General features: G+C 34.1%; 1 protein-coding gene across 1 annotated transcript in view; it reads left to right on the top strand.

The window, feature by feature from the left end:
- LOC106129782 (uncharacterized) overlaps positions 1-21,654 on the top strand; it is a 120,254-nt gene that overhangs the window by 90,092 nt on the left and 8,508 nt on the right. Inside the window, exons 5-7 of the mRNA XM_013328447.2 lie at positions 136-303; positions 7,948-8,146; positions 20,026-20,276. Of these exons, the coding sequence (XP_013183901.1) occupies positions 136-303; positions 7,948-8,146; positions 20,026-20,276 (618 nt within the window). The remainder of the gene's footprint in view (positions 1-135; positions 304-7,947; positions 8,147-20,025; positions 20,277-21,654) is intronic.

Here is a 21,654-nt window from a genome sequence, read left to right as displayed (position 1 = left end):
AACTCTGAAAATATGATAATTAGTGCAGGGATGTTCCAAATTACTGTTTTCAAATTATACCAAATTATGAATATTATAGCGACGTGGATCCATATTATTTAGCAGAGAATTAAATATTGTGTTCTCTTCCACCAGGGTGTCAAAATAAAAATGGACGACGCCGGGAACATACTCATCAGACGCTACTCCAAGAGTAGCGTGTTCGTGAAGAGTACAGCGGCCACCAGCAACGAGGAGACGGCTATCGGGCAGGACGTCATGAAGCTACCCGGCTATGCTCTGGAACAGGAAAAAATATTTAAGGTAATCTATACTTATAAACACCATCAACTAGAGTTAAATCTAATAAGATACTAATGAAAAAAAAACATGCATAAATAAATCTCACATCTTTGACCACTATTAAAGGCCCTGTTGAACTGGATAGTTTAATGACAGAAAAAGATTCAGATAGCGACAAGTGACTAGCCCATTGCTTTATGAAGAATCCTATGGTTGTAAAAGTTTGATATTCCTTATTGTTTGTAATGACTAGATTCAAGACTTCTTCTTTTGTCGTATGCTCTTAACTGAGCAGTCATGGTCAAGCATGTTTGAAGACATGTTGACGCCACTCATCTCGGATAGACGCTTGCCGAGCATTTTTTATAAGATTTTTATAAGACTTGTAATTTCGATAGACTACACCTCCACGAACAAATACTAGTTATACTTCATCTCCTGATGTTTATTCTTCTCCCTGAGGCGGGATTCAGGTCACCCAGAACAACTCATGTTTATATATATTGTTCAGAAATATAATGGATATTCCTCTCGTTCATTTTCGTTTTAATGCCTTAAAATTGATGATTAATCTAATTATCTGACTTAATTGCGCCTCGTGCACCGATTTTCTATCATTTACCAAATTATATCTTCCATTAATCAATCTTGTATAAATTTAAACTGACCTCTAACACGATGGTCATAAGGATTCTACACAAACTGATTTATGTTCTGCTATGATAAATCGTCTTGTGCCGTGCCTACCAAATAGATGTTTACTGGTAATCATTTCCGTTCAGATTGAAGCATTTACAGAGTGAGATGTGGAAACATGGCTCTTTTAATTTCATGGCTGCCCACAAACATAAAACAGTGATTATGTAGAAATACAAACAAAAAAAGTACAATTTATGACGCGGCTTTGCGAATATTTGGAAACAACGTATCTTTTGTTTGTGGAAATCAACTACATCCATACAAAAAATCATCAAAATCGGTCTTATGCTTTGACCGTGAAAATGTAATAGACAGGTGGACTAGTTCATTTTTTATATTGCAAAATAATTGTTTTAGGGTTATTGAAGTAAATTACTTATTAAAAGAGCACACATATATATCCCTTGCAGGGTAGACAGAGCCAAGTTTCTAAAAGATCGATAGTAAAAACAAAAACCGAAAACAACTTGTGCTGAAAATAAATAAAGAAGGCTTCATCTCTATTCTACAGAAGTTTTATGCGACTAGAGCTTAGCTTGGGAACATGGTAATTTAGAGTGAGGAGTTAGGCAATAATGAATTTGCCTTTTTAGGATGAAACAGACCGTCTCATAACTTCATCCAATGATGACTATAAACATCAATCTAACTGCTTATTTATAAATTTTATGCATACTTTTGATATGTCCGTAGACATATAATGTTTACGAATATGTCAAGCGATCTATATTTATAGTTATTATGTTAGCCTATTTTAATTAGTTTATAATTAGTCATATTTACAGTACTTACTATTTTTATATTAAATGAAAATTATAAATTCGTTGGATCCCAACTCTTCTGAATAAATAGTACTAATAGTTGTATTAATAGTACTCACAGTAACTGATATTGTTAATGAATTAAATGAGATTTTTTAGAAACTGCCATTGCTATTGCGAATAATTTTTTCCTTCGTAATTAAATACATGCATAGTCACGTCTATAACCTTGGCGGGAAAAACAGAATCCTCTAAAAGACTAAATGGCCACAATCAGCTGTATGGTTTCATGATGGAATTGAGATTCAAATAGTGACAGGTTGCTAGCCCATCGCCTACTAGAGAAATCCCAAGTTCAATAACCTATCCCTTAGTCGCCTTTTATGATTTCCATGTGAAAGATATGGAGTGGTTCTATTCTAGTGCCGATTGGTATTGCCAAATATTGAAATAAAGAAAAATTCTCAAAAAAAAAAATTATACACATCAAAGATACGACGTATAAGTAGATAACTGTCGGAACACCATAATTAAAGCGGTTGCCTCATGTTGCACCATTTGTATAATTTCCTCTGTTTCGTCATTATTAAAGACAATGATCGGTGGAGAAAAAAAATTAAAAGCCTGAACATTACTCTAATGCACGTTGCTTTGTGCAGTGGTCATTTACGGCGCATCACGACTGCATAGAGTACCATTTGAGCACGATTTTAGATGACCATGACATTGCCACATAATTTCTTCTGGTCGTGATTACGAAATTTGAGATCATTCGTCCAAATGGTCTTTATTAGATGGACGTTCGGATGTTTCCCAAGTTATCATATCCTTGAATATGCAATCAAATATTTTCGGGTACCACGATCTTTATTACATCATATGTTTGAATTTAAAGAAATTGTTATGAATGTGATGCTTAATTATTTTTAAATACTACATACACACATACATATAATCACGTCTTTATCCTTTGCGGGGTAAACAGAGCCAACAGTCTAGTAAAACTAATAGGTCACATTCAACTGTATGGAGTAATGATAGTATTTAAGATTCAAATAGTGACAGGATGCTAGCCCATCGCCTAAAAGAAGAATGTCAAGTACATACGAGTATGTATATTAGTACAAGTACAAACTTTATTTTAGGGCTAGATTTAAGAACCTTAACAAATTCTACATCTTGTATGACTTTGTGGTATTTTATACGTTCTTTATTACCGTTGTTACTTGTCGTATTACTGACTTGTTCATAATCATTTATTCTTTGAATTTGGTTAGTTACATTCAATTCAATTCTTTTTCGCCCTCCTGGCGTTTATCCGGGTTACATCCTCACCTCTCTCGAGAGTATCACTGTATCATCCCTCACCTTGTTCATAAATTCTAATCTACTTCTTCCTCTTGGCTTTAGTCCCCGTTGCATCCTCAGCTCTCTGGAGACGAGCCCGGGGTATGCTTTTGACCATGGATCCTGGATTGAGTGTAATTCAGGTTTTTTCACGAAGCCAAAGGAAAACCAAAAACTCGTATTGGATCCATGGTTACACATCCAGTTGCCCAAATATGCAGGTTTTCTCACGATGTTTTCCCCCACCGTAAGAGCATCGGTTTACATTAAACCTAATGTACATAACTTTGAAAAAAGTCATTGGTGCATTGGCGAGGTCGGTTTTGAACCTGTACCTTTTTGCGCAACATGCATTTTAACCGGGCACTTTACCAATTCGACCACCGACGCTCTTATGTTCGTGAATTCTAATGTTAATTAGAAAAGGAATTTAAACAAATTAGATTTTGTTAAGAACTGGTCAGAATTTTATCAAACAATAGGCGATATACTTCCTAGTGAAGCAGAATACACTACTAATTCATACGCCATCGCCGACATTTTACGTAAGGAGGTTGCAGTGAACAATGCGAGAGATACAACATTAAGTAACCAAAAGAATGGTCATTGCCTCACTTATTTTGTTTGGATGTTATTCTATTTCCTTGGGAGCAGCCAAAGCGGATTCGCAGAAAAAGCCATTGTTTTTGTTCAAAGCGTTTAAAACGTCAGCTCGAGATTTGATGGACCGTGGATGAAATTAATTGGTTGCTTAATATTGACTTTATTTCAATGTTTTTGTATTAATAACTAGCTGTGCCCGCGACTTCGTCCGCGTGGAATAGGTGTAATTTGCCCTGTTTTTTTTTTCACATTTTCCATTATTTCTTCGCTCTTAATAGTTGCAGCGTGATGTCATATAGCTTAAAGCCTTCCTGGATAATTGGTCTATACAACACAACATTTTTCAATTCGAATCACTAGCTCCTGAGATTAGCGCGTTCAAACAAATCAACTCTTCAGCTTTATAATATTACTAGCTTTCCGCCCGCGGCTTCGCCTACGTGTAATTCGGTTATATATAGCGTTTTTTAATGATCTCGACAGGGCTTTTTCTTCCACAGGCTGAAATCTTGTTACAACTGGAATTAAATATAGCCTGTGTTACTCAGGGATGATGTAGCTTTCTAATGGTGAATGTTTGAAATCGATTCAGTAGTTTCGGAGTTTATCGATTACATGTGTAAACAAACAAACATATAAAAAATAGATTGTTCCTCTTTATAATATTAGTATACATACAAATCTATATAGAAAAAGTAAAGCGAGACAAAATCATCGTCTCAAAAGAAAAAAAAAACAGGATTTGTAGGACGAAGAGGCCTTACAGGATTTCCTTCTGTTTAAGTATTTGCGTCTGATAGTCATCATCCCATGTGAATGTGCTGATGATGGAAGGTACAACTCCTCAACGGTTAGGAGTTGAAAGAAAATTCTTACGAAGTTATACGTAGGTACATGTGAGGCTATTAGGTTGACCTGATAATAAAAAGTAAATCTCATTAACGTTAAGAATTTAGGTGAAAATGGATGCGGACAAATTTCGTCTCTTCACTTGTTTCCTTTTAGCTGTTTGTATGGGTAGTGTTAACACAAAATAGGGATTTAAAGGCGTGATGTTATTAATGTTATGCATGTATGTACATAATTATGTATGTTATTATGTATGTTAAAGAGACGACTGAAAGTTGTCATACAAAGTCTTTTTTTTAAGGATGGGAAATCATCAAATGACCTCTCCCGCTCTGGGTGGAACGGAAGGGAGTGTCAGACTTTTACTGACTAAAACCCACCTCGTTCCTTCAGTTGCCCTTTGCGTTCCGGGGCCACGGTATCTCGTTAGAACTTTCCCGCAGCCCCGGCTCAGTTTATCCCGTTTCCCCCCCTTGGGGGTTGACATTTCAAAAATCCCTTCTTAGTGCTCACTTATGTTACTAAAGGAACCTCTGTTCAAAATCTCAGACTCCTATACCGAGCGGTTTCGGCTGTGCGTTAATAAATCAGTCACCCAATCGCACCCCCTAAATCACGATTGGAGGGTAGTTTGAAAAAACTTATAATGTCAAACATATTTACTTGCCTATGTACGTGTTCATGCCAAGTTTCAAGTTTATAAACCCAAGGAATAAGATTTTTCATAGAAACGTTTTTACCCCTTTTCCCCCCCTTGGGGGTTGAATTTCCAAAAATCCTTTCTTAGTGCTCCCCTACATATCCCAAGGAACCTACATTCCAAATTTCAGCTCTCTACGACCAGTAGTTTCGACTGTGCGTTGTCTGTCAGTCAGTCACTCAGTAACGGAAGAGTTTTATATATATAGATAGATATTGTCATAATTGAGTTATCCAAGTAAATGAAATAACAACGTAAAATAATATAGCGAGTTTGCTCACAGGATTTATATATTACAATAATTAATATTCATAGCTTTACTGACGAATGTGATTTCTTTGAACAATACCATGTTGAAACTTTTTGATCCCTGAGATTTTTTTCATGCGATCCATCTTGTTCCCACACCAAATTCCCTAGCGACCATATCAATAGGTAACAATGTAATCTTTTATCATGTCAACTGCGCAAATGTGTTTTATATCAACTAATATATAAAAAAAACTATTAAAACGGATACTTTGCTGTATAAGACGTTGTGTAAAACGCTATTCATCATAACTTCAATTAACCGGTGTAGCTAGTCGTTTCGTAAGAAAACAATGCAGCTACAAGACTGCAAGGAAAGTATGAGTGACTAACTGTTGCCTGTGACTTCGTCCGTCGTAAACAGTCAAATAGTTCACTATTAATTTTTTTCATTCATTCATCATCTACTAGACTTATGTATGTAACTGTATTTTGTATAAATTATTGTGGAGAAAATAAATAAACTATTACTTACTAATCATATAATCACGTCTATATCCCTTGCTGGGTAGACAGAGCCAGTAGTCTTGAAAGACTGATAGGCCACGCTCACGGAAAGAAATGAAGTGGTCCTATTCTTTTTATATTAGTGCCGGGAACCACACGGCACTGATAATTTGAATAATAAAAAAGCTGACTCCTTACTCTTTTAGAGGGGGCGGCGGAAGAAATTCTTAAATACCAGTTTTTAAGTTGGTCCAAGCCAAATACAACCCATAAAATGTCGCATTCAAATCAATAGCAATATATATCGCGTGATGCCAGTGCAAACATACAGTCTGCATGTTTGTATCGACAGAATTTCAAAAAACTTGATCTTTAAGACCAACCACACCACACATCAGCTGTTTAGAATATATTTCAAGTACATACAGCGCTCAATTACAATTTTATTAATGTATAGTTATATACGAATTAAGATTTTCAAAATTACACCAATAAACTCGAAACCTTTGACGAAGAGAACGTTGGCGGCGACTTTTTGTAGATAATATCAGATGTCTACTGCGTTTAGACGGACGACTTGATGCAAGATTTGTGATGTCTTGAAAGTGCATCGGTTGTGTAACGACTTCATAAGCCTCATTCAATTTCGTCGATGCATCTGACTCGGCGGTTTTGTTATTGTTTTTTAGAGTTTCATGTTTAACAACAAAAGTCGGCATTTACAATAGAGTTCAATTGGCCGATGTCTTTATCAACAATGTTGCCGCATGTTATCTTATTATTGGTATTCATTGTTTTGACAACTTATTGAAATTTTAATTTTGTAACTTTTGATTGCACCACACGCATAGTATTGGATGTTATAACACAATTAATCCTTTTTTCCAATAATGTTTTCTTTTGTTCCTGTTTTGTTTCCGGCACCAATAGAAATAAGATGACTATTTCTTTCCCATGGATTTCCTTAACGGCGACTAAGGGAGAGGCTTATAAACTTGGCATTCTTCTTTAAGGTGATGCTATGAGCTAGCAATCTGTCACTATTTAAATCTCAATTCTATCATAAAGCCAAATAGCTGAACCTGGCCTATCAGTCTTTTCAAGACTATTGGGGCAGTATACCCCAAAAGGGATATAGACGTGATTGTATGTATGTATGTATGTTATTTTTTCACCCAATCTTAAAAAAATGTTAAAAAAAGGTAAAACTGAATGCGTGACAATACTTAGCATTTCACCTTTGGGATATTACGAAAGTTTATTCGTTTTTTATTTCATTACCAAAATAATTTGTTTCTTTTGTTATTAGTTTTGTAGAGTCATCTTCATTCAAATTAGTATGTCCAAGGGGCGTAAGTCGACGGGTTACATTAGTTACATTATTTGATCAACCAATTGTCTCCTCATCATCAAGTTCTCCTTTGTTGTGTAACATTAAATAGATAGTATCTAAACCATTGATTCGTCTGTCTGTCTATTTGTTTAGATTATCATCGCGTGTTTGATTAAATTGGTTAATTAAGATAAAAAAAATACTCGTCTCGGTTTTTGTTTAATAATCAGATCGTGTTAGCTACTTGCTTCTTTTGCTGTTATTTTTTGTAACAAATGATAAATATCTTGAGCCCTCCTTGAATTATTAGTCTGCCATTGTCAAATGAAAACATTTTGAATCCTCTTATCAAAGACAAAAAATGTTATATTGTATATAATAGACTGGCTGAATAAATTAAATTAAGTACCCATTTCAAATATATTGAGTGTTTTGGATCAATTGTAAGTTCAAATTGATTTTGAAAGGTAATTTTGTCATGCAATATTTTCAGGGTAGTCAGAGCCAACAGTCTGAAAAAACCTACAAGACCTCGTTCAGCTGTTTGGCTTGATGACGGTTTATAATTTTCATACAACTGCAAAAATATGGTGACTTATCCTCTTCTTCTCTTCCAGTTGTTCGATATGAAGAAATTCCAGTCAAACGTGAACCGTGAGCTCCGGCGCGCGTACCCTGACCGCAGAAGGCTGGAAACCCAGTGTCTCAGCGCGGTGGCCTTCGTCAAGTCAGACAGTGATCTGCTGGAGTGCCCCATCTGGGTGCTAGTCATCAATGTAGTCGCAATGGATATGCTCAAATCGAAATTGCCTCCAGGTAAATGTTCAATTAATTTTTCTCAGTATCAGAGCATGATGATGAAAAACTTTTTTCTGATTGACAGTCTTGGATAATTTATCTTCTCTGATGATGATCGCTCTAGGCGATTTCACCAACTTGATGGTTGGTGGACATTGCGTACCACCAACCCATGGCTTTGCTAAATTTATATACTTTAATTGATCATCAATAAAGCTAATGTTACATGTTCTTCGTCAAGTCAGGCGATCTGCTGGAGAGCCCCATCTGGGTGCTAGTCATCAATGCAGTCGCTATAGATATGCTTAAAATCTAAATTGCCACTAGGTTAGCAGAAGACTATTTTTCTTCTAGTAAATTTTCCTAATTGATCAACAGTAAGAATAATTTTAGAAATAGCTTCAATAGTCGCTTTTGTTTATTTTATTATAGCTTGTTCTTCGTCAAATCTATCGCATGTGGATATCCACATCCACAGATCTAAATTGCCACAGTTAGCAAAAGAGTGTGATGAAGAGTTCCAAATTGAACATCAACAAAGCTAAGTTTAGCAAAACCTTTACTGAAGAGTTCTTCAGTAATTTGTCTTGTTTATCATGTAATAGCTTATTCTTCATCAAGTAAACTAACTTTAGCAATCTCTTTGATACTTCTTCTTGTTATAGCTTGTTCTTCATCAAGTCTAATATAGTCACTATATTGAATAATTAACCTTTAATTTTATTACATCAATATAACTAATATAAGTAGTATTTTGTATCTCTCTTACAAGTGCATTCCCGCTTGCAAACGAAGACTTAATGGTTTCCACTAAAGACGATATAAAATATACGGTTTAATAACGATTTGTTAATTTCCAGAACTTAAACAAACACGGTCCTGGGGACGTAATAGGCATATTTGATTACTTAGACCTTTTGTTTCCTTCCTTTTACATTGATCAATAATTAATTTAATATTAAATTATATACTTCACTAATACCAATTACTTCAATCAGCAATCAATATGGTACGAACTGACCATATCAATTAAATTTTGCAAACAAAGTTCCACAGCACAATAGCTTATCAACCAAACATGACTTTAAATCACTAAAAGCCAGAATATCAACTCCACAGCTACTATCAGCAGCAATAAAATTAACATAAAACTGATACTATATCCGCCTGAACGACCTTGCGCTCACAGCACTATTACTTTCTACAAGACAGGGTTCTATTCGTAGTGTTTTATCTTTGATCGTAAGACTTTGTCACAATCAGCCGCTAACAAGATAAGTCTGGAAAGTTCCGAGTTTATCTGACAGGCATCTTATCTGTACCACATGTGTGAAACGATCTTTTGCCCTATTTTTAAGATTACCTACTGTGATTTATTTCGTTAAATAAACGCATGGACAAGTCAATGGGTGGTTCGAGCTAACATTGTGTTAACTCGAACATCGAAAGGTATACTTACTTTTATCGATAAGAGCATCTAAGTACAGTTTTACAAAAAAATAGACGGGGCAGACATTAGAAAAACTTTGTTCATATTAATGCTCGTGATATGATTTTACTTACTGTCTAAAACATATCTCACCATTCATGTCCAGATGATAAACAAAAGGTAATTTACCTTTAGATATCATTATTTTAACTCAGTAATTATCAATATACATTAACTTATTCGTAATTTAAAGTATATTGTCAGATTTTAAGCAACGCTAATGCAATGATCTTGTACGTACGTATTTTGCGATGTTATAAACTGTCCGTTTGACGATTATTTCTACATAAATTAATTACATGTTTCCAAATAGTATTAGGGTACAAAAAACTAGACCAAACCTGTTAATAAATTGCAGTCGTTAACTTAGAATACTTATATTGGTTTGTCTTTGAAAAAATATGGTAAAAAAGGAATGATTAATAAACCAGTAACAAATTACAAAAAATAAAAACACAAATAATTTATTAAATATCTGTGCAAAATGTTTATATAAAATAAATAAAAAAATCAAGAATCGAAAGAATCTAAAAAATTAATGAATGTATTATTGCAATAAGAAAATTGTGTCTCATACTAGATCATTTATATTTTTGTGTGCAAATAAAACTCGGTAAAAAAAAACTAAAGGTATGTCTATATCTGTACACAATCCAAAAGAAGCACCTCCTCATATTAATTTGCATACAGACAACGTACAATTATAAATATAAACACATATATGTCCGAACATTACTTCATATAAGTATTTCGTATACAAAAAAAAATAGTTTCCGCGCTAAAAACTTATACCTATATCAAGTTCAATGAAAACCAGCGGACTGGCCACGAGTATAGTGAATCAGATGTTTTGCATTTTTTTACTACGCTTTTATTTAATATTGGCGTTTTGTTTTAAGTCTAACAAAAACTTATTACCAGGTAACTTGTTTGTTTTTCGTGTATTTTTATCATTACCATCAAATTCATATTACGGTTGTTACCTCAAGTCCTGAAGTGATGGCGAATAACCAACTATCCAGGACTATGTAAGCAATTTTAATAAAAACCGACTCTCGTCTGATCTTCGCAAGCTTTGCATGGGACACAAATCCATTTTGGATCACGTGTGCCCGTGTGATTCCCGACGCCAATAGAAAACAAGAATAAGACCACTCCATTTCTTTCTCATGGATGTCTTAAAAGGCGACTAAGGGTTAGGCTTATAAACTTGGGATTCTTCTTTTAGGCGATGGGCTAGCAAGCTGTCGCTTTTTGAATTTCAATTCTATCCTTAAGCCAAACAGCTGTACGTGGCCTATCAGTCTTCAAGATTTTTGGCTCTGTCTACCCCGCAAGGGATAAAGACGTAATAATATGTATGTATGAATATATTCTTACCCCTGCATCTTTCTTCACGGAGAACACGAATTCATTAGAATAAGAATAACATAAAACCCTCGACAAAATGACACAAAAAGTGACAAGGAAGTTGGTCTGTCAAACAGAGAAGCTAAATAAGACAAATTATTAGGAATCGTCTATAGTTCCGCATGTTTTAATTATAAACTGCCTTAATGGAAGTAGTAATTGACTCGCTTTGTAATTTGACTGTGCTAAGCAATGCGAGTAAAAAAATACAAAAAATATATCAAAGTCTATTTTGAAGCTAACATTTGCCCGTTTCTTTGAAATTACAGTAATATGTGCAAAATTCAATGCATCAAAACACTGCAATTTCAAATGCATACAGCATAAAAAATAAACATATTGTATTTTAAGGGTACTAAGCCGCGGTTATAAGATTGTAAATATTATACAATGCATACACCGGTCTTGCTTATTTATTCAAGCGTTCAATAAAGCAGAAAATTACATTTGCTTCAAGCCAAAATCTTAAATACTGTTGTATTGCTTAGAAGGGAATTTAAATAAGTAATATACTCTGTTTCATTTATAGCACTCGACCCTGTAATATTTTTGTACTCATGCGATTCCCAAAACGTTCACTATTCACTGCTGAAATTTCACCTGTTTAAAAAACGGAAAATCAGTTACAACTTTTATAAATAGTATTAATTAATTCATATTGCTTTTGGAGAGACAGATTTTGTCTGCATTCTTCCTTAATTCGCAATGAATTATGCAAAATATCAAAGAGATAATATCCTAGAGTCGTAGACTAGAAAGGTGATAAATTTACAGAAGACTTTCTCTTATTCGATCCTGTAATAAAGTACATTAACAGACACTTACGACATATCAAACATATAAATATCAATTTAGCTTCCATTATAATGTGTGGGTCGCTGATTAGCAATATATGCATTACGATTTTATACCGTGACATTAGTTTGATTTATTATTTGAATTACTGAATGTTGGACCGATTGTTGTGACTCAACTTATTCAAACACAAATATATTTGAGTACAATTAGTTATAAATTTAATTTAAACCAGCCGCAAATCCGTTAAAAGTTAGGTAACGAACTGGTTGTAAAACTACTTGTCTTTAAATTAGATCGATTAGATATTCACTAAGGTTGGAATAACTGGGAACAATTTATAAACGTCTAAAATTGTTGTGTACAAAATTTTAAGAGTCCAAATCACGACTTGGCATCATTAAAGTCTACAATGGGAGCAGCGCGATCTCACAAACACAATGGCATAGAAACAGCGAATCTGAGGAAAAATCACGAAAGCAGCCACAATACATGTCATAGCGAATAAATTGCCTAACACCGAGACACAGACTAATGATATTACAGATATGACGCTTCGAAATATGTACGCTTTGTCGCTTCAAGCGTGCTGCTCATCGTCACGAAATCTTGAAATTCCCAACGTGCCTGCGAACTCACTGGTTGGTAAATGCGAAGAAAATTTATTTTCAAGAAATATTGGTGTGATGTTATCTGACAGCGGGAAAGTGTTTAGTAAATGTTTAAGAAGATGTTGGATTTCCGATTCCGAGTTTAATAAATAAATATAGAACCTATAAGAAAGGCCACTCTTAATGATGACTTACTTCAGATTTAAAAAGTAAAATTTGAACATCAGGGATATTGAATTAGTCCGTACCAAACACGTATGTATCTACTGTGATAAAAGGTAAATACTAATTAAAAAATAATTGCTTGGCGACGTAAAATTGGTTATACCTACACCTACATATGTTTTTTAAATATTTTGTAAGCACAAAACAAAGATACATAGCCATTGTGACTGCTCCCTTTATCGAAAAAAGAGTTTATCAGAAAAGAATGTGCCATTACATTACGATCAGGGAGTTATCATGAAAATGACAGCTGCAATGGATGGCTTTGAGTGCTTATGTTCATTTATTTATCGATAATGCTACTAGCGCAAAAATACGAACTAATAGAAATGTTTGTGATGTATGAGTTAACAAAATGGTTATTATATTTGAAGATTCATCTTTGAAATAAAATTCTTTTTATGAGTTCATGTAAATAAAGGGTAGGGAGTATTGTTGCTAATACACAATTAGACTATTATTAAGACAAGGTTTAAAAATTGTTGGTTATGTCAATTAGCACACTTTTTTTTCAAATCATCCTACTAAATCCAAAATATTAAAGAGAGAAATAGCTCAGATATTATTCTAAAGTTGACTTGAATAGATTGATTTAAGAATAAGTCCGCCTTTGTATTATTTTGATAAGTGGATTTCTCTTTCCTTTAACAATTTTTATCTAGACACATGCAAATAAAAAAAAAGTACTGTGTGACTTTTCAATGACAAGTTAATCTCAGCTAGTCCTATTGTAAAGAATTTATATGTGTCATCAGATTTCTGGAATTAAAATGTCAGGAGTTATATAATTATAATTGTCATTATCAGTCCTGGGAAAGGGTCAGGTCAAAAGTACCCGAAAGTGGATGAAGCGAAGGAAATATGCAGAGATCGTGGCAAGTGGAAAGAGGTAGTCTCTGCCTACCCCTCCGAGAAAGAGGCGTGATTTATGTATGTATGTATGTATCATGAAATCGAAAGCAAACATTCCAATCAAACCAACGTATCATACACGCAAATATTACAAGGACGTTGCTCAGTCACGCGTCATCAACAATTACCATTGAATGAGAGTCATGCGAGCTGGTGAGAGAAACAATGATACAGTTACCTTCAGCCCCCGCACCAAAATAGAGAATTCACAGAATTAAATATATCCAGCATTCATTCTATTGTGAAGTTCGAACACATGACTTCGGGACTTCGAATATAGATTATATTAGAATTACTTAAATTTTCTCACATGTTTGCGTGTTCCAAATGCAAATAATAAAATCATCCGCTGTTGAAGATTTCTTAAAAGTTGTTTAGTGATAATAAAAGTTTTGTTTACATTTTCTTCTTATTCTTTAATTAGCTGAAATGCTAGCATTTATTTCAAATAAAAACACACTTTTGTAAGTTCGCGTACATAAAATTTTAAAAAATGTCCAACTTTCTATGATTTTATTCAAGACTTCTGAAATTACTTATGAATTTGTTATTTACTTATGAGAATTTCCAAATGTGTTAACCTTCTGAGATTTAGGCATTTTGTGTCCAAGTTATACCTAGTGCAACAATGCGACCTCCAAAATTATGATTAACAAACTTGGTACAAACGTACAAATTATATTTTTATGATGCATAATTCTCACGCGAAATCCCTTACAAATCGTTTAATCATTTCCGGACCTTGACGTTTTAAATGGTTAAAAAAAGTAGTTTTATTCGAGAGTGTATTAGGCAGTGTGATGCCGGCCGCGTAGAATTGCACCATCCTATAACTTCTCGTGGGTATCGTAAGAGGCGATTGAGGGCTTAAGCGGAAGGTGGGCAGAAGCGCCTCCTATGCTGATATGACATCATAGTCCAGAATCAATAGACACTGTGGTTACCAACCCGCCTAGTAACTATGGGTATAATCCCCCCATTTGTGTGGAGGCCTTAGTCCATTGGACTGTTAAGATTAAGGTAACGTAAGCTATTAGAACTGAATCGATGATTGTACTTTTCATAAAAAAATTGTTGGTCTTTATGATGGGTTTAAAATAAACACTGGTTATAAAGAACGAGTTGATTTTTTAAAATCGTGTACTGGAAATTGAACAGGAACCTATAAACATAATTATGAGTATCATATTCTGAAAAATGTAGCAGAAAGATCAGCAAAAACAAAAACGGGAAACTTTAATCCTCTGGCGAATGTTCAAAATAGGACAAGCAACAGTTTTACAAACTAGTTAACACTATCAAAAATGAATATGATTATAAAGTAATCATGGTAATAAGACCTTAAGATCAGGATGCTCAATATAATGGAGGAGCAACAAAAGAGGTAATTGCGATGGACCAACAAAAGTGAACTGGTTTGAGCAAGGTGATCGACAAAACTCCCGGCGAATTGCTTCCGCGCAGACTCGTGAGTCCGACTGACCGAAGGTGGAGTTATCCCTACACCAACCAATATTTTGCTTTCTACATATAACAGCGCAACAGCGCACCTTTTATTGACTACAAATTCTTAAGCGATAGGGTCATTAAGGAATTTATAATTAGAACTAAACACACTAGACAAACTGACACCCTTTGGCATTATTCTTAGACGCCTCTATCATCGTCACGGATCTCTGATTGCTTAGCATCATGTTGCTTTTAAAACTGGCATCCGTTATGTAAAAGAACATCTACACATACTTTTGGCTCGACTATGTCCCTTACGGGGTAGACAGAGCCAACAGTCTTGCAAAGACGAAAGGCGACGTTCATCTGTATGGTTAAATGATGGAATTGTAATTCAAATAGTGACAGGTTGCTAGCATCGCCGAAGAATCCCAAGTTTATTAGTCTTTCCTTTTATGACAGCCATGGCATCAGTGCTTTTCAAAAACAAAGGAAAAATTCCTATCTAAAAGAACATATTCAAGTAATCAAACGAATCAAGCATTTAGGGAACGTTTTATAAATGCTTTTGTTCTTTAGTCTTCTCTCCATATCTATACATACATTTGGTGCATTCCTACTCTTCCGGAAACTATTCGCCCAAATAACTGTCTGTCTAGTCCATTACATGAAAGATTGAAATAATGTCTTACAATTTTCAAATCTGATTTAGTTCTCATGGCACGCAACCACATCAACTATGCAGTACATCACTTCTCAGGAGCATTGTTGCCTACAACAATATTATCTCCAATCCTGATAAGCACCTCATTTCACTCAAACCCGGTAAATTTCTAACACAATATTGAAAACATAACAACTTTTCACAGACCAATATTGGTTTTGTTCAAATCATAGAGCTATGGGAATAAACCGCATAGTGAGATCCCGTGATTTTCCTTGGATAAGATAAGTTCGTAGATTTTCTGCAGTGGTTTAGCGGTTTGGTTCAATGCTGGCCCGAGGCATGTTTTGGAACGAAGCGAGAATCAGTTTTGGCGCCCAATTGCCTCCACTTCACATTTTTGTAAAAACATGTTATTATTTAAATCTATACTATGTAGGGTATTTTGCAAGAGTTCTTATAATCTTTTTATTTCGATATGATATAGTGATTCTGCATCTCAGCTAGCAAATTCTGGGCTCATAACGACTAAGAATATATACATTAGACTGAGAGGTAAAAGTGATGTAACAAAAATTTGCAAGAATGGTACCTACAAGGATAGAAAGTAACACATTCAAGCCTACCACCTATTTTAACTTCAGCCTAATGCCCGAAAAAAAATTGTAGGTCTTGAATGCCTTTGGCGCCCAACCGCATTTTCAACATAGAGCTAACTCTTCTTTGGCCATCGTTTATCTGTTTGAGGAAATAAAATAAATCTATTGGTAAGGTAAATGTTTCTGTATAGGAATCGTGACAATTTACCGTGGAGACCCGTTTTGATATTAACTAATACCTGTGTTTGGTCCATAGTCTTATCTCTTTGATTTGTTGTAATCGTTCCTTCCGTGTTGCCGTACAAGAATATGAACTGGGCATTAGATTGAAATGTTAAATTAGTTTCTTTGAAATTTTACAAGCTGCTCCTTCAAGCTTCATATCACAAGAAAGTAAATACAAACAGACTGAGCTTCTTTTTAATGTTGATGAGCTGATAAAGGGAACCTTGAACATTAAAACAAACATGGAAATTACTAGTGATAATAACTCAACTAAATTCACCAAAATTTTAAATTATTATAATTTAAGAAAAAAACCCAAGCTATGAATGAAGTTTTGGGCTATTTATATGATAAGAAAAAATACAGATGTAATCCTAATTTACCTGATATTCAAGATAACATCGACACAGTAGCAGTTCTAATAGGTAACGCGGCTTCTTTAAGATTACACACTTCATTTGTTATCGATCGAGAAAGATCTTTTTATTAATCATTGAGTCATATGCCGCTGCATATTTCTGAATTACAACACTCTTGTTGATTATTATCAGAGGTTTTTGTATCAAGTACAAATTAATTATTACATGGACGGGCGGCAACAAATACGTATAAGTACCAATTAACGCTACCTGAACGTATTATTTCTTCAACTTGATAACATTGACTTCGCAATGCACTGCTTAATCTACAACAAGTACATTGTTCGCATAACGTACATCATCGTCAATTTCACAACGAAGGTCAAATCACATATTCGTGACTGACCGAGGCATAACTAGACCACTGACACTGAATGGCACAATTTCCGAATTCCCATTACAACTGAATTAAGTTCGATCAATTTGATTGTTACAAACCGAAGCGTAGTTTACAATGAGTGAGATCATCTGGATATTTAGAATATTCTAACTTCTATTATTAAGATGCAACTTTCAATTAATCCTTAGATAATATCCAATATCTTTTACCAACTATGCGAAATTCATTTCAATTTATGTCGCAAAATTCAAAAATTTACATCAGTTGTTTTATCACTAGTTTCTACGCAATGCATATATTCATTTGTTGAGTTATCGTAAGATATCGTTCGTGATTTGACTATGCTATCCAATACGAATATGAATTGGACTTAAGACAAATTGGAATTGGAATGAAGACTCAAGATTAAATTGGAGCAATTGCGTTTTTCAAAAGTTGAGCGGCGTCGTGACTTCGGTTATGCAAAATAGCAGTACTCAATGACAATAGGAAGCATGCTGGGATTTATACGAAAGTGATCCGATATTGCGTCAATCAGTAGTCCTAAACTGGAGCGGGGACGTGTTTCGAGATATTCCATCGATATCACTATTATTATTGGTATCGCCTTTGGAAATCTAGAGAATTATGGTATTTTCTTTCACTGTACGTAACCAGATCGAGCTTTGATATTTGTGTAACCGTCTTTAGTGAAATTTTATTTTGCAATTTTAATAGACCTATTTTTCATAATATTATCTATTTCAATTTAAAAAGCTGTTTTTTATCTGTCAATCGGTATACTATGAGTTACGTGATATTGACGACTAATCGAAATAAACCATCTTTTATATACTTATTGAAAAGGCTTACTGCTATCAAAGTCTGTGTAAGATTTTTTAAATATTACATTGCTTTTGGCAACCTGTCCGATGATTTTCAAAGCAAACCTATGTTAACAACATTGCTTAGAATTTGTTTAATATTCAAGTCACTTGTAAAGCTATTCTAAATTCTAATCCCGTTGCAATATACCGTCTCTGTGATTCCCAGACAAACATCTTTGAGCAGAGATATGTGCGAAGATCCTGCACCCATTATCATTTTGTACAATCTTAAATTTATTGCAACGGTCGCTGTATCATCTAACAAAATAAAAGTGTTTTAGATATTCACACAAATAAACACGGTGACAACGTTTATAATTTACATGCTTAAAAACATAATACTTTTTTCATAAAATATTAAAAACAATACATACTCTTATTTTGTGTGAGAAACAGTAAAAACTATTTATAAATATAAGAAAAAAGACAATTTTTCAAGGCAAATAAATATTGCCTTCAATCGAATTTTAATGATAATCTTTAAAACTCTAAATGGGTTTCCTGGTGGCAATTGAAATTCAATTACTTTAAATTCGATTGTTTAAATTACAACTCAGTAATTCTCTATTATAGTAATCACTGGCTTATATTCTTTGATTATTCAAAGGGTCAGTAATTAGGACTTCACTTAGAAATAATTACCAATTGCAGTGTGCGCTTAATGCTCTCAATCTTAAAGGTTGTTTGAAACAGTTTCCGCTTTGTCATTATCTATAATTCGAATGAAACCGTTTTACAAACAGACGATTGGTTCTTTTAAATAGATTTTAACGTCAATTTCTTTTTAAGGATCCACTTGACCTGATTTCACCTAAACTGTACATTTATTTAATGATCGGACATCTTCGAAAAATTCATTAGAAAAATTGTTCGGCATTTTTAATTTTCTAATATACTTAAGTGCCCTTAATTCCAAAAAAGAAAATTATAAAGATCAACGTATATGTTGCTTGCTTATATTAAGAGCATGTACAAATTTTTACTGTAAATTTTGCATCAAGTAATTTCAACGGAGTAATTTTACCCAGCCACTACAATGTAATAAGCAAACTCTATCTTTATTTTGCATCAATTTGACAGTACCCTCTCAATTCACCCGGCTCAATCTCCATCACACCCTGAATTACATTTTTATTTCATTTTAAAATTGGTTTGACCTTTCGTAATGGCGAGCTAAAAATATTCGCACAATTAGGCCAAATCAAGAATGGGATCAGTCGGTTGCAATCTGTCTATTGTCCGTATTTTCTCGATTAGTATAATGATTGTAGGTGTAATGAAGCCCTGGGTTTCCATAACTCGGATCGTGAGTGTAATGATTGCCAGTCGATCCTCACGACTCATCAGGCATCTGTTTTTGTTTCACAATCGTCGCTAAATGCTAGCGTCTGTGAATGGCTGTACAGTTCCTTGAGATATCTGTATAAGATCACGTAGTTATATTTTGTTATGATTAGGAAAATTAGCCTCATGAAGATTGTTTTATAGTCTATCTTGTGACTGAGCATCTATTTTAACGTTCTTTGCTTAAAGTACACAAACATTATATAGTTTAACATTTTAAGTATGTATGTTTATTATACATTTTTTATTATCACCCACACAATGGTTCTCTGCTTAACCCAATGGTAGAAAGACTGTCAGATAATGCTATTAGCATTAAATACGCCTATTGTACTTTACAAATTGTAATTGTTACAATAAAGAGTAAATGAATATAAAATAAAGTCAATTTCTATTGTTTTACTAAGTTAACTAATATCAATTTTAGGCTACCACCCAATACTATGTACATTGGGAGAATAGTCTCTACACGTTAATATTAATACGTTCCACGTTTTACCACCAACTAACTATTGTCACAAAACATTGATACCAATTTTTTTTCTACAGTTCAAAGACCTATGGACATCAAGAACAGACCGCGTATTCCAATCCCTGATGAGGACCCGTACAGCATCGCGAGTTCGAATGCCAACGGCTCTGGTTCCTCGGGAAGCTCAGGAGGCTATGGACACAACGGTCATGGTGTGGTAGCTGCCACCAGAGAACAGCTGATGATGCAAATGGGTCAGAGAAGAGGAGACAAACCGCCAAAACTACCGCCGAGGGAAAATGGATACGGGCCTGCTGATATTCCTAAGGTATGTGTTTATATTTTTATTTTATTTCACTACTAATTTGTTGACAACGCAAGTACCAAAATATAATATTAATGACACATTTAATATTGCAATATTTAATGCTCAAGATTTAAATGATTTTCCCGAAGGATTTACCTACTGAATGTATAATCAAAATCCCATTATGAATTTTTAAACATGCGGAAGGATTTAACTTATCTGTAAATTATGTTAGTCACTCAAGCAGATAAAGCCCATAATTCACAAATAAGCATTCAATGCAATTCACATTTAAATCCTAAAAGCTCCGAAACGTTCCTTCTGCAGATAACGCCGAACAATCGTAATTTATTTCGAAATTTGAATTTAAAAATAGAATTAATTTAAAAACCAGTAGCTTGTATTCAATTTATGAGGATTCTCTGATTGGACGTAGAATTTGCTGGTCAATCTGTGGTTGCCATTGACGCCGCAATTCCAAGTGAAAATTGCTGCACAAATCATATGTTATTGTTGTTAATAGAATATTTTTTCCTCACCAACGCCTCACGCGAGTACTATTTTTGTCGGGTAAATTGAGTAATACACGATCTTCGCTGTAAACGCATTATGATTGATGCCTATTACATTTCTCATTTGTGTAATATTAAATCAATTACGTGCAATCTTTGCATATTTAATTTGACTTTTATTCTCATCATTACCAAATATACTTAAAGTCTTGCTAATGCCAATTATATTAATGACCCTATTTGCTCATGAAATTTCGCTAAACCCAAAACATTGATAAAATTGAATTTAAAGGCGATTGATTAAATGGAACGAGTAAAAGCTTTTAAAGAAGACGGTCCAAATTTAGGACCAAAAAGGCGAGAGTTGATGATAAAGGTCTTATTTATGCAAATTGAATTCTCAAAATGTTGCCAGTGCAGAATATCGACCTTTTATATCAACTTAGTGGTGAAATGATATTGATGATTTGATTAGAAGTTCAACGTTTCACATCTACTCGCACTCAGAAGAGGAACATTCTTCTCAGCACTAAAAGTATAATTCTTTATTATCAGGTTAATATAACCTAAAAAGTCTCTCAAAAATAAGAGCTCGTATATGGTGGGGGTCAGCTTTCAAATACACATTTTTATTGTCTCTTTCTTCTGCTGCTTTTAACAAAATGGGCTTCATATTTCTTAAAATAAAAAGATTTTCGCCGTACCTATCTTTATCATAGTGTCATATTAATATGGCATACCAGATATCCTATTGGCTGTGTTAATTAAGTTTGAAGGTGTCCAACTTAAATAATATCATGACAAGATCAAAAACAAAATAAAAAATACAGTAACAACAAGAAAGTTGAAAGTCGGTATTACAAATGTCTTTTCAAATATTTCAATAG

Source organism: Amyelois transitella, chromosome 3 (genome assembly GCF_032362555.1).
Source record: "Amyelois transitella isolate CPQ chromosome 3, ilAmyTran1.1, whole genome shotgun sequence".
Lineage (NCBI taxonomy): Eukaryota > Metazoa > Arthropoda > Insecta > Lepidoptera > Pyralidae > Amyelois > Amyelois transitella.
This window is presented reverse-complemented; position numbering and strand designations above follow the sequence as displayed.